This window comes from Zonotrichia leucophrys, chromosome 19 (assembly GCF_028769735.1).
Source record: "Zonotrichia leucophrys gambelii isolate GWCS_2022_RI chromosome 19, RI_Zleu_2.0, whole genome shotgun sequence".
Classification (NCBI taxonomy): Eukaryota; Metazoa; Chordata; class Aves; order Passeriformes; family Passerellidae; genus Zonotrichia; species Zonotrichia leucophrys.
In genome coordinates, this window is record NC_088188.1 from 3,643,614 (window position 1) to 3,655,192 (window position 11,579).

General features: G+C 42.5%; 1 protein-coding gene across 1 annotated transcript; it reads left to right on the forward strand.

Annotated features, from left to right (window-relative positions):
- Window positions 1–1,925: 1,925 nt before the first annotated feature.
- RFC2 (replication factor C subunit 2) lies at window positions 1,926–10,186 on the forward strand. Its single transcript, XM_064729175.1, has 11 exons — window positions 1,926–2,119; window positions 3,743–3,812; window positions 4,499–4,540; window positions 4,920–5,026; window positions 6,186–6,287; window positions 7,007–7,107; window positions 7,759–7,916; window positions 8,271–8,336; window positions 8,803–8,883; window positions 9,242–9,355; window positions 9,989–10,186. The coding sequence occupies exons 1-11, from the start codon at window positions 1,998–2,000 to the stop codon at window positions 10,097–10,099; spliced, it is 1,074 nt and encodes a 357-aa protein (XP_064585245.1). The 5' UTR covers window positions 1,926–1,997; the 3' UTR covers window positions 10,100–10,186.
- Window positions 10,187–11,579: the final 1,393 nt, after the last annotated feature.

Genomic DNA, 11,579 nt, shown 5'->3' on the forward strand with positions numbered 1-11,579 from the left:
CAACTGTTAGCAGGAACATATCACCCAATCTGTCATCAGGCTCTCTGCAACAATCCTTATCATTAGCCTTGCTTATTGTCCTGTGAGTGCTTATCAGCAGCAATTCCACACACAGAGTGGTAGAATTAATGCTGGCCAGGAAAGTGATAGCTTATCTAGAAACTGGTACTTCCTAAGAGCAGAACTCCTGTTTAATTTGGCAAGAAATCAAAGCATACCCAGGGTGCTGCACTGACAGGCTGTTATGACCAGCAGTATTTCACTGTTTCGTGTTGGGTTCTGATGAGCACTGCAGAAAATGAAATGTAAAGACAGGAGTAACAGAGTGAGTTTGAGAATTACAGGAATGATCAGTCCAAATACAAAAAAAAAAAAAAAATCAACAAAAAAACCCAATTCTCCCCTTCAAATACCATATAATTGTGGTGTTATTTAATTATCTTCTTTTCCTCCACTGGAGGTGGTCAATCCACTGGTGATGTTAACTCAGGCATATGAAGGGTGCAGAACAATTCCAATTTTACCCTTACACAACAGTTATCCCACAACCGCTAGGAACTACTACAGCTATTAACAACAACAATGTGCAAAACAAGATTAAAGCACTTACCATAAAAACTCAGATATGAGACTGTACTTTGCCAAACAGAAACTTCACCCTCCAGAGTTTTAGAGTCTCAGGAGAAACTCATTAAACTCCATCACTGTCAGGCCATGGGCAGACCCAGTTTTACAGGCTGAAAGCAAATGCTCATATGTCAGCCTCAAAATACCAGTAAGAGGCACTGACAGAAACACAGGAATACAAATGTTGTGATGAGTAAGAGGAAGTTACTCCCTCAGAGGAGCATCACTGCTCACACTGAGCTGCAAATATGGTCAGTTCTGAGTTCCTGCCTCACACCAATCTTAAATTAGAAACACTTCTCAAGGAATCAGGGCCCAGACTGAAGGACAGATGCTCTGTGCACTGAGCTAACACAAATGTCATTAATTATGTGGAGCATAAACAGAGCTGGAAGATGTACCAAGGCCCCAGTAACTACTGAGGTTGAAAATCTGTACTGATTTCCAAATTCTAATGCTATGGAAACAACAACCCAGTTCTCTGTCAGGGTCTGGTTGCACGCAGGGGCACCAATGAGCTTGGTACCATCTCATCAAAATTATAAATTAAGAAAAATAAAAAGTCTTGACTTAGGTGGATGAGCCACCTTTACTTAACCTGGAAAAGAACATTTAGAATCATAGAATCTCAGAATGGTTTGGGTTGGAAAGGATCTTAAAGCTCATTTCATTCCACCCCCTGCCATGGGGACACTTTCCAGCAGACAGGATTGCTCCAAGCCCATCCAAGCTGTCCTTGAACACTTCCAGGAATAGGGCAGCCAGAGCTTCCCTAGGCAATCCCTGTATACATTATAAGTGTTCAATAAATAGAGACAGAATCATCTCCCAACTATAACATAACTGCTTACAATGTTTTGCAATGCATCTTCTGTTGTTTTCATTGGCGGGGGGGGGTGTGTGTGTGTGTGTGTGTGTGTGTAAATAGACGTAGATAGAAAAAGCAAAGTTTTAGACCCCTGAAAAAATACAAACACGTTATTGATTAATTGTTGTTGTTATTATCTTAACACTCAGTATGGTAGGAAGCCCAGCGAGTCCAAACGGACGAGTACAAGCCCACACAGCCGTGCTGCGAGCGGCCTCCCCTCACCCACAGGCCGGCACTATGGCCCGGCACGGCCATCACGGGCTTGGGCTGCCGCCTCCCCGCCTCACTGAGCAGCCACAGAAGCTGGAGACCGGCTGGAGAGCGTAGATCCAGGCCGGAGAGCGCTCACCCCGGCCGCAGAGCGCAAAACCCGGCCGCGGAGCCAAATCCCGGCTGCCTCCCCCAGCCCGCCCCGGAGGCGGGCCCGCTCGCGGCCCTCCCTCCTCTCACGGCGGCGGCAACAACAGGGAGCCAGGCCGTGAGCGACAGCTGCGCCACCATGGAGGTGGATATGGCGGAGGAGGAGGAGAAGGCCGGGCCGTCGGCAGGAGAGAAGCGAGGACCGACAGACCCCGCGGGAGCCGCGCCCGGCGGCGGCAGCGGCCACTACGAGCTGCCCTGGTGAGCGGGGACAGCGGGTGAGGGAGCGCGGCCGCCCTGAGCCGCCATGATGGGGCAGCGGGCGGGGCGAAGGGTGGGCGGGGCGCGCGGTCATTGGTGCAGAGCGGAAAGGGGGCGGGGCTCTGCGCGGCAGAGCCAATGGGGTGAGGGCGGGCGCTGGTGGCGGGAAGGCGGGGGGGTGTGGCGGCTGAGGGGACCATGGCGGCCGGAGCCGGCCAGGACCAGACCCTAGTGTTCAGCGCTGTCCCCCGGTGCCCGCCTGGCTGCCGGACCTCGGTCTGGCTGGGAACCGGGACTCTGCCTGTGCCCTGTGACCTGCCCCGTCTGTTGCCGGGGCTGGGAAGGCAGGAATCACAGAATGGTTTGGGTTGGAAGGGACCTTAGAGGTCCATCTCGTTCCAGCCTCCTGTCATGGGCAGGGACACCTTCCACTAAACCAGGCTGCTCCAAGCCATGTCTAACCTGGCCTGGAACAGTTCCAGAAATCAATAGTGAAGAAAACACCATTGTTTACCATTGGAAACAAATGGGAAGGAAATCCCATTTCCTTGTGACACAGAGAAGGTCAGCCCTGCACTGTGCTGACCATGGGACAACACAGGGTGGCTTCTCCCCTCAGGCTGTGGCACCGAATTCCTGTTCGAGCTGAGCATTTTTTTCCCTCCTTTTGCTTTTTTGTACCAATGGAAGTAAAACCTTTCAGGGTGCCGAGGCCCTGGACAGGTTGCCCAGAGCAGTTGTGGCTGCCCCATCCTTGGAAGTGTTCAAGGCCAGGCTGGACCTGGAGCAGCCTGGGACAGTGGAAGGTGGTGGAATGAGATGGGCTTGTGAAAAACGCCAATCACTTTTTTAAAAAAACTTAATAGTAATAAAATGGTTATAAAAATAGTAATATAATTAGAGTAATAAAAATTTGGACAATTAGGATTCAGGACAATATGAGACAATAGAAACAAAGAGTTACGGATGGTCCAGGTAATTTTTCTGGGCAAAATAAGCCCCAAAAAAGGACCCACGTTAACAGAGGATTAACCCTTAAAAGCAACAGCCTGTTGCATATTCATACATCTCATGCATGATGCATAAATTCCATTCAAACACAGGATTCTCTCTGGTCAATGTCAGCTTCTTCCTCCTAATCCTGACAGCATCTTCAGGGCTGAGCAAGGTGGGAAGAACTCGATAAGGGAACAATAAATTGTTTTTCCCTGAAAGATTTAGGTGTGGCTGCTACCTTGGCATCTTACATAGCATAGTTTCTATTTTAACATTATGTTATAAGCTAAAACTATATCTAACACACTACTTAAGAAAATTAATGCAGCATAACTTTCTAACATAACACATATAATATTCATTTTAATATTTGCGAAAAGCCAATCATAAAATACACATTTTTCACATTTTAAGGTCCCTTCCAACCCAAACCATTCTGGGGTTCTCTGAGTCAATGATTAGTGCTGTGCTTAGCAATGACAGACACCCTGCAGCACTTGCACTGAACTCAATGTCCAGCCATCTTTGTCCCGTGCTCTCTTAGCATAATCCTCCTTGTCCATCACTTTAAAGTTCAATTAAAGTGTTATGAGATGTGGTGAAGTGTGTGGGGTTTTACTTTTACAGGGTGGAAAAATACAGACCCATGAAACTGTCTGAAATAGTTGGAAATGAAGATACTGTGAGCAGGTTGGAGGTGTGTAGCTGTCCCTGTACCTTTTTACAGGTTATCTATAAAAACATATTTCTGTGTAGGTCCACATTTGTATTGTATTTTTACATCTGTGCTTGAGTATGTGGAAGAAACTTTCCTGATTTACTTAAAAATTTACAAATTTTACATTATATTTGAATGGTGTGTAAGGAAATATGCCTTCTTCAATTGGGATGTTTAAAATAAAGCATTTGATGCAGTTTAGAGAATTTGTAGCTGTTACAATAATACTGTTTCCATTAATAAATATAATTTGTATAACAACAGAAAGAAATAGAATAGTTTTTTTGGAAAAGAAATGTTTGCCATATCAATTGTTCCCTGAATGTCTCCAACATGAAATTCTAACTATTCCAGGATTCTATAATTCTATGACAAATTAATCTGTGAACACAGTATTTGTTAACAGAAAGATTATACTATTAAGAATATAATTAAACAGGTGCAAAGGAAAGGCAAGAGTACTAAAGACCTGTGGCATTAAGTGCTTTTAAATACTTCTGTATTATTCTAGGAGCTGATTTCTAACAGTTCAATTAAAAAAAAAAAAACAAAAATATGAAAGAGCAAGGTTCAAAAAATTAAAATAGGAAAGGAAAAATAATAGAATGGAAACTATTTGTTCATGTTATTTTCTTACATAATTTCTTTTTATCATTCTTTCTTAGGTTTTTGCAAAGGAGGGAAATGTACCAAACATTATAATTGCTGTGAGTATTGCTGTGTTGTGCTGTATTTCAGTGTTGGGCCTGGATTTGAAATCCAGCCAGGGTGGCCTCCAGTACAGATGGGCTTTGTGCCTGAGTGTGCTGGTGAGGGAGATGTTGGTTGTGGGGTTTTGGAGCAATGTTCTTGGCAGAATACAGAGGGAAACAAGTTTAAATCTACCTCAGGTACCTGCTGAAACACATCCTGTGCTTATCTCCTCTGTTTGGGCAGGATCCTGAGCTCAGGCACAGCTTCCAGGCTGATGTTTGCTCTGCAGTTCCTCTGTTGCAGCCTTTTTCATGACTGAGGAGATTTATAGAGAGCACAACTTAAAAAATTTCATTAAATTTACCAGAACTTGTTGCACTGTCACGTTTTTAGGGCCCTCCAGGAACAGGTAAAACCACCAGTATCCTGTGTTTGGCTCGTGCTCTGCTTGGTCCTGCATTAAAGGATGCTGTTCTGGAGCTGAATGCCTCAAATGACAGGTGAGAATGGATAAACCTTACCAAGTTTTTAATGAAGAAGCAAGTTTCCATTAAACTGAGGCCAGTTTGATGGGCTTAATGCTATAGTAAAGCCTTTAAAATTTATTTTAGTGCATTCTTTCCAATTAAAAGTTAGGTAGTCTTTGGTGTTCACTCATCAACACAGATATTATTTCTTGATGTTTTATAAACTTTATAGATACTTTCATCTGTGAAAATATAAACAGATAGAGTGCAGAATCCATAATGGTACTTTTGTCTCAAATCTATTTGAAGGAGTTAAGCTTCCCACTGCATTCATGAGGATCCTAAGAATGAAAAGTGAACAGGTTGTTTATAGCCAAACCCTTCAGTGCTCAGAGTGAGAGAAATGGGGGTTATAAGGGCAGCTGAGGATTGAAATGTAGGATCAGGGTGTGAGGTGTGTAGAAGACACTGACCATACTCCAAGGATCAGGCACTAAGGGCTGATTTTATTTCCCAAGTTCTCTTCAGACCCATCCTGAAGTATTCTGACATTTCCTGGTGGGTTGTCTGAACACAATGCACTTTACCCACCCTGTTAGTATCACTTATAGATGAACTACAGAATCACAACATTCTTGTTGTAAACAGACCAAACAAGTAAAATCCTTTCTTAATAAAAATAGGTCTTTGAATGGACTCTTTCTAGGAAAATGTCTGTGTTGTGTTGATATGATTCAGTGTTGATATAATTCAGTGTTGATATAATTCAGTCTATCCAGATGTTTTCCCTAAACTCTTCTGAGCTACAGCTGGGTCTGTGGATGGAGCTGTGGGAAGAACTGGCAAAGCAATCTTAAATGCTTCTGCCTTTGTTTATTTATTACCCTTGTGCCAAACAGAAGTCATTTTGTGGTGGTACTGCAAGTAAGGTTACTGGCTCTGTATATTTATATTGCTACTGTTAAATTATTTTCTTCAAGACCCCCAAAACCAAGAATTGTTGGTGTTTGAATCAGATCAGTGGGACAGTCTGGCTTGAAGCATGGTTCCACAGCAGTTGTGCTGAAACAGCTGAAGGGGCAGGACCAAACAGTGGTAGAACAGGAGCACTTCAGCTGCTGTGGCTGCTGAAAAAAAATCTATTCTGTGTTTTCACCCAACTTATCATGAATCAATTGAATTGTTGTTCCAGAGGCATTGATGTTGTAAGAAACAAAATCAAAATGTTTGCCCAGCAAAAGGTCACACTTCCAAAAGGTCGGCACAAAATAATCATCCTTGATGAAGCAGACAGGTATGTTGGTTTTTCCTGACCTCAGCTCCTGTGTAAAATGTGCTGCCTCTCTCCTGTCTGTAGAGCTCCAGCCTTGGACAGTATTGAGTGTTTCTATCAAGCTGTTCAAAATAATTTGGTAGGAAATGAATATGGATTGAACAGGGATCTTATGGGAGTGCTCACAGCAAGAAGAGATCATTGCTTGAAAAGAGATGAATATTGACATGGAATGCTCTGGGTATGGAACAGAACAGTTTACTGGAAAGTTGCCCCATCCCTGGAACTGCTCAAGGCCAGGCTGGACAGGGCTGGGAGCATCCTGATCTCATGGAAGGTGTCCCTGCCCATGGCAGGGGGTTGGAACTGGATGAGCTTTAAGGTCCCTTCCAACCAAACCATTTTGTGATTCTGTGATTCCTCTTTGGAAGGAGTTTGGCTCATGTAGAGAATTTCACTGGATGAAAATGGGATATTCTCCTCCTCCATATTCTTAGCAGTGCTCTTCAGAGCATTAATGATTTCATTTTGCATGTTATGGATGGCATTTTGCATGTTATGGAGGCCTCAGTGACTGCCTGCCTTGCAGGGTGGTTCTTCACATGACTAGAAAAAGCTGCTTAGTTTATCAAAGCACAGCTTAATATCACTAAACTGAAGCTTACAGGAAAATAGTTTTTAGGCTGCACCTGTGAGTGAGTGAAGGGCAAAATCTGCCCTAACTCCTTGTCTCCCCTCAGCATGACAGATGGAGCACAGCAAGCATTGAGAAGAACAATGGAGATTTATTCCAAAACAACACGTTTTGCACTGGCCTGCAATGCCTCTGACAAAATCATAGGTAAGTGCTGCTGCTTCCTGCTGTGTTCTCCATACTGCTGGCTACCTGCCAAGGCAGCTGCCAGAAATAGCTTGATCCAGATTGTTCCAAGAAAACATGGGGCTTCTGAAAAGTCAAGCCACCTGTATTTCAGCAGATAAAAGTTTAATTTTGTAGTCAGGGAACCCTCTGAGCAGCCATTTTTGATGGATGGTGCCATATGTGACTGCAGAAGCAGATTTCTCATGCTTTGGGTTTAATCTGCATCCAACTGCCACAGTTTAGGATGTTTGATGTATTTTTTACTGGGTATTGAACCCTTTTTGTCATTTCTGAATCACAGTCTTAAGTTTGATTATAGGTGAACACACTGCACCTTAGACTTCTCTTGAAAAAATAACGTGATAAACATCTATATTGAGAAATCCAGGAGAACAGAGGAAGCTGAGCTTTGTATATATTTCCACATATCTGGGAAAATTCCATTAGCACATCTGGGCTCAAGGGAAAGACCATAAAAAATGAATGTGCTTAAGGAGAGGCTATGTTCTGCTTGGAGCTTCCATGTCCTTTTTTCTTTGAAAGAATTGTTGGAAACTGAAATGAAGACATGTTTGTTTGTGGGTTTTTTTGAGAAAAAGAGAGAAGCTAATGCCACATCTCTGTCCTCAGAACCCATTCAGTCTCGGTGTGCAGTGCTGCGTTACACCAAGCTGACAGATGCACAGATACTTGCCAGACTGCTGAAAATTGTTGAGAAAGAGGATGTAGCATACACAGATGATGGACTAGAAGCCATAATCTTCACAGCTCAAGGTGATATGAGACAGGTAAAAGGAGAAAGACAGTAAAACAAAGGCTTCTGTTTAAACTTTTGAATTGCAGCTCTCAAGGATTTCTCTGGAGAGAATGAGCAAAGGAGGATATGACTTGTGGTCCAAGAGTTACTAAACTGTTTGGTTTTGTGAGGGTTTAAATTGCTCCTTAAAAGTGAGTTGGTGGGAAGTGGATACCAAATTTGTGGGAGGAAATAAAATCAGCATAAATTTGTGATTTTTTTTTCTGTTGTTTAATGGCAAACTGCTTATTTGGCATCATTTCCTGAAGTGCATTTCATCCTGAGGAGGGGAGTGAGAAGTGGAGCACTTCAGAAAACAAATAAAATCTTATTTTTTCTTTCACAGGCATTAAACAACTTACAGTCCACATACTCTGGATTTGGCTTTATAAACAGTGAAAATGTCTTTAAGGTCAGTAATAGCTGAAAACAGTTTTCCCAGAAGTTTATCCCTATGGCTGTGTGAGATTCCATTGGACACATCAGCCTTTTTGCTAGCTTGCAGACAGCCCTGTGTATGTAGCAGTTACAGCATTAGACTTTAAGTAGCCCTTGTGCCTTTTGAAAAGCCATCCCTAATGGCACTTCTGAGACCTTTGCAGCTCTCCAAAAGCACACAAATCCAATTACTGCTGAGAAATTTCAGTAATAACTTGGGAATCTATCACTTGGGTGTTCTCATTTCATGTGAGTCTGCCATATAGAACTACAGAATCACAATATAGAAGAATCTCAGAAGTCAGATTATTTAAAATTTAGTTTGTATTATGGAATATCTCTGATTCAGCACTTCAGCTCCATAGAAACTTGGTGAAAATACCAGAAGTTTAATACAAAGTCTTTTGATATTTTAAGTGTAATATTTCTCTTGGATACAGGTATGTGATGAGCCTCATCCTCTGCTGGTGAAGGAAATGATACAACACTGCATAAATGCAAATATTGATGAAGCATACAAGGTTGGTTTTCATGTCTTGTCTTCAGTACAGCCAGGCATTATTTATCTACAAAATTTTTTGTTTGCTTTGGGGAATTCACAGTGTGTGGTTTTTTTTAAGATAAGGGCAATACCATGTAGATGAGTTGATAAACTAAATCCCTTTTGGGCAGGAGTTTGATCAGATAAGTTGATAAGTTGATCAGATAAGTAAGCCAACAAGCAAAAAAGGAAGTTGTAGTGAAATCAATTGCTAGATGCTTGAGGTTAAATCAGCTGATAAACAGTACATGCAGTTTCAGCAATGATATACAGCTGTTCCAAAGGGAATATCCTTGACTCACCTGGCAGATAAATGGGGATTATTTTTGCCTGCACAGATTCTTGCCCACCTGTGGCGCCTTGGGTACTCTCCAGAAGATGTCATTGGCAATATCTTCCGTGTGTGTAAGACCTATCAAATGCCAGAATATCTGAAACTGGAATTTATCAAGGTTGGTACTCACTCAGCTCCTGATGGGGCCTGTTTAAGAAGAGAATGTGATCAGGGGCAGCCTCAGGGGTTTCTGTTTAAAATTTGTTGTATATTAGCATAAAGTACTTCTTGATTCATGCCTGCTTTTTTTCTCACTGCATCATCAGTTTGTCAGTGAGAAGTCACCTGGAGTTTAGCATCTCAACACCCACAGAAGTGCCAGAAGTCACTTTAGTGATCAGCTAAAATTAATAGCAGATGTAATGCTGAATTTATTAGTTATTTCAAAGCCTCACATAACTCCTTGAAAATGTTTTTCAAGTGCATACTTGATTCTTGTCCAATAGATAGTAAAATATTAAATTAACAGAGAGTTGTTAGTCAGCTGGTGTTATGGAATCACTCTTCATATTTGAAACCTGTCCTCATATGCAGGCACCTTGCTTCTTATAAAGGAAATGGGGAAATACAGGCTTTGATTTAAAAAACAAAAGGCATTTTAGTTGGTTTATAGGAGTACATGCATTCTCAGAAGTAGAAGTGACTCAAAGCTGGTCTTTCAGCAGAAAGGGGTATGTTCTGTTTAGTCATTAGTAAAATATACACAGACTGGGGGAGTAAACAGCAGGCTTGACAATGTCTCTGTCACCAGGAAATTGGGTACACCCACATGAAGATAGCAGAAGGTGTGAACTCCCTGTTACAAATGGCTGGGCTGCTGGCTCGCCTGTGCCAGAAGACTGCAGCCCCTGCAGCCAGCTAGGGGCTCCTGCCTTCTGCGGGGAAACCAGGATGTGCTGCAAAAATGTTTCATACTGTTTTATTTAGACCAATAAAGATCTAAAATCTACTTTAACCCAGGAAATTGTATGTGTTTTATAAGCAGGATAGAAGAGAGGACTGTCACAGTCCAGAGCAATTGAGGTCTGTCCAGTGCACTTGGCAAAACTGTTTATGTCTTTGGTATTGAGAGCTAAACAGGAAAAACAGAAATGGAATCCTGTTGTTAGGGATTACACTTCAAGCCTGGTCATGAGTGATCTTACCAAGACCAAGAAGGAAATTTTTTTGCACAAAATTAAAGTTATAATTGAGACACATTGAGCAAGTGCTGCTTTGCCCTGTGGATAGGGGAAGTATTTTCAGCAAACGTACAGGAGAAATATTACACATTTCTTAATGTTACCACTATATTTTGGATATTCCTTTTGTATTCTTTAAAAATCTTTACTAAATTCTGGGATGCTCTAAATTTGAGTTCCCTTTCCTGGTAATGTCACAGTTTCGGCCTGCCAAAAAGCTACAGAATCATGTTTGCCTGTCCAGTTTTGGAGACACCTTGCCAGCATAGATGGACAATTAAGTGTGAAATGCAGAAAGAAAGTAAATATAAATCGAATTTGACCACCTAATATGAGATGTGAGACTTGTGTCTCCAAGCAGATACATCCTAATACAATTAACAGAATCACAAGGTTGAGAGACCTTTAAGATCATCAAGTCTAACTCATGCCCTAACACCTCAACTAAACCATGGCACCTGGAATAATGGATGAAATGCTCAAAGTACATTCTTTCTTCACTAGAATTGAACTTAGGCTTTGGTTCCCACCCAGTGAGTTACTATCACCACAAACTCTATTAAATACACAACTAATAGTTTAGTACTGGGGCTTGAGCTGCTGAGTTCTCTACAGACACAGCATCACAGCTTTTGTCCCCAAAAATTTAAATAAGATTAATTTTCCTTTGACTGCACATCACAGCCAGCCTACTCTGTCTTTGCTGTCTCATTAAATGTGTTCATTGGAATGGGGAAGGAAGAGGTGTTCCCATGGCTGTCTCATAAACCAGCAAACACCATATTTGGGTGACTCAAGGCCAGTCCTTACCCTGTGGGCTGTGCCTGCCCACAGTGGTGGTGCCAGTGGAAGGGTGAGGAACATGAAGGGTCAGGTTCCTGTTCCTACCTGGTTTCAGAGGTTTCTTCTCAACTGTAATCAGTAACTGCATTTCACAGCCCCAGTTTGGAGCAGACTCCCCTCTGGGCTAATCCTTTCCACCTCCAGGGACATAATCACACTCATTTTTCCTAAGAAGAGGACTAGTATTGATCCCAGAGGCCACCAACACCTCCTGCTCTCCACAGGTGTTTGTTCCCCTCTGAGTGCAGGGCTGCTGCTTTCCAGCACTCAGCACAGATTCCCCAGCTCCATTTTCAGAACTGCACCAGCCAGAACTGC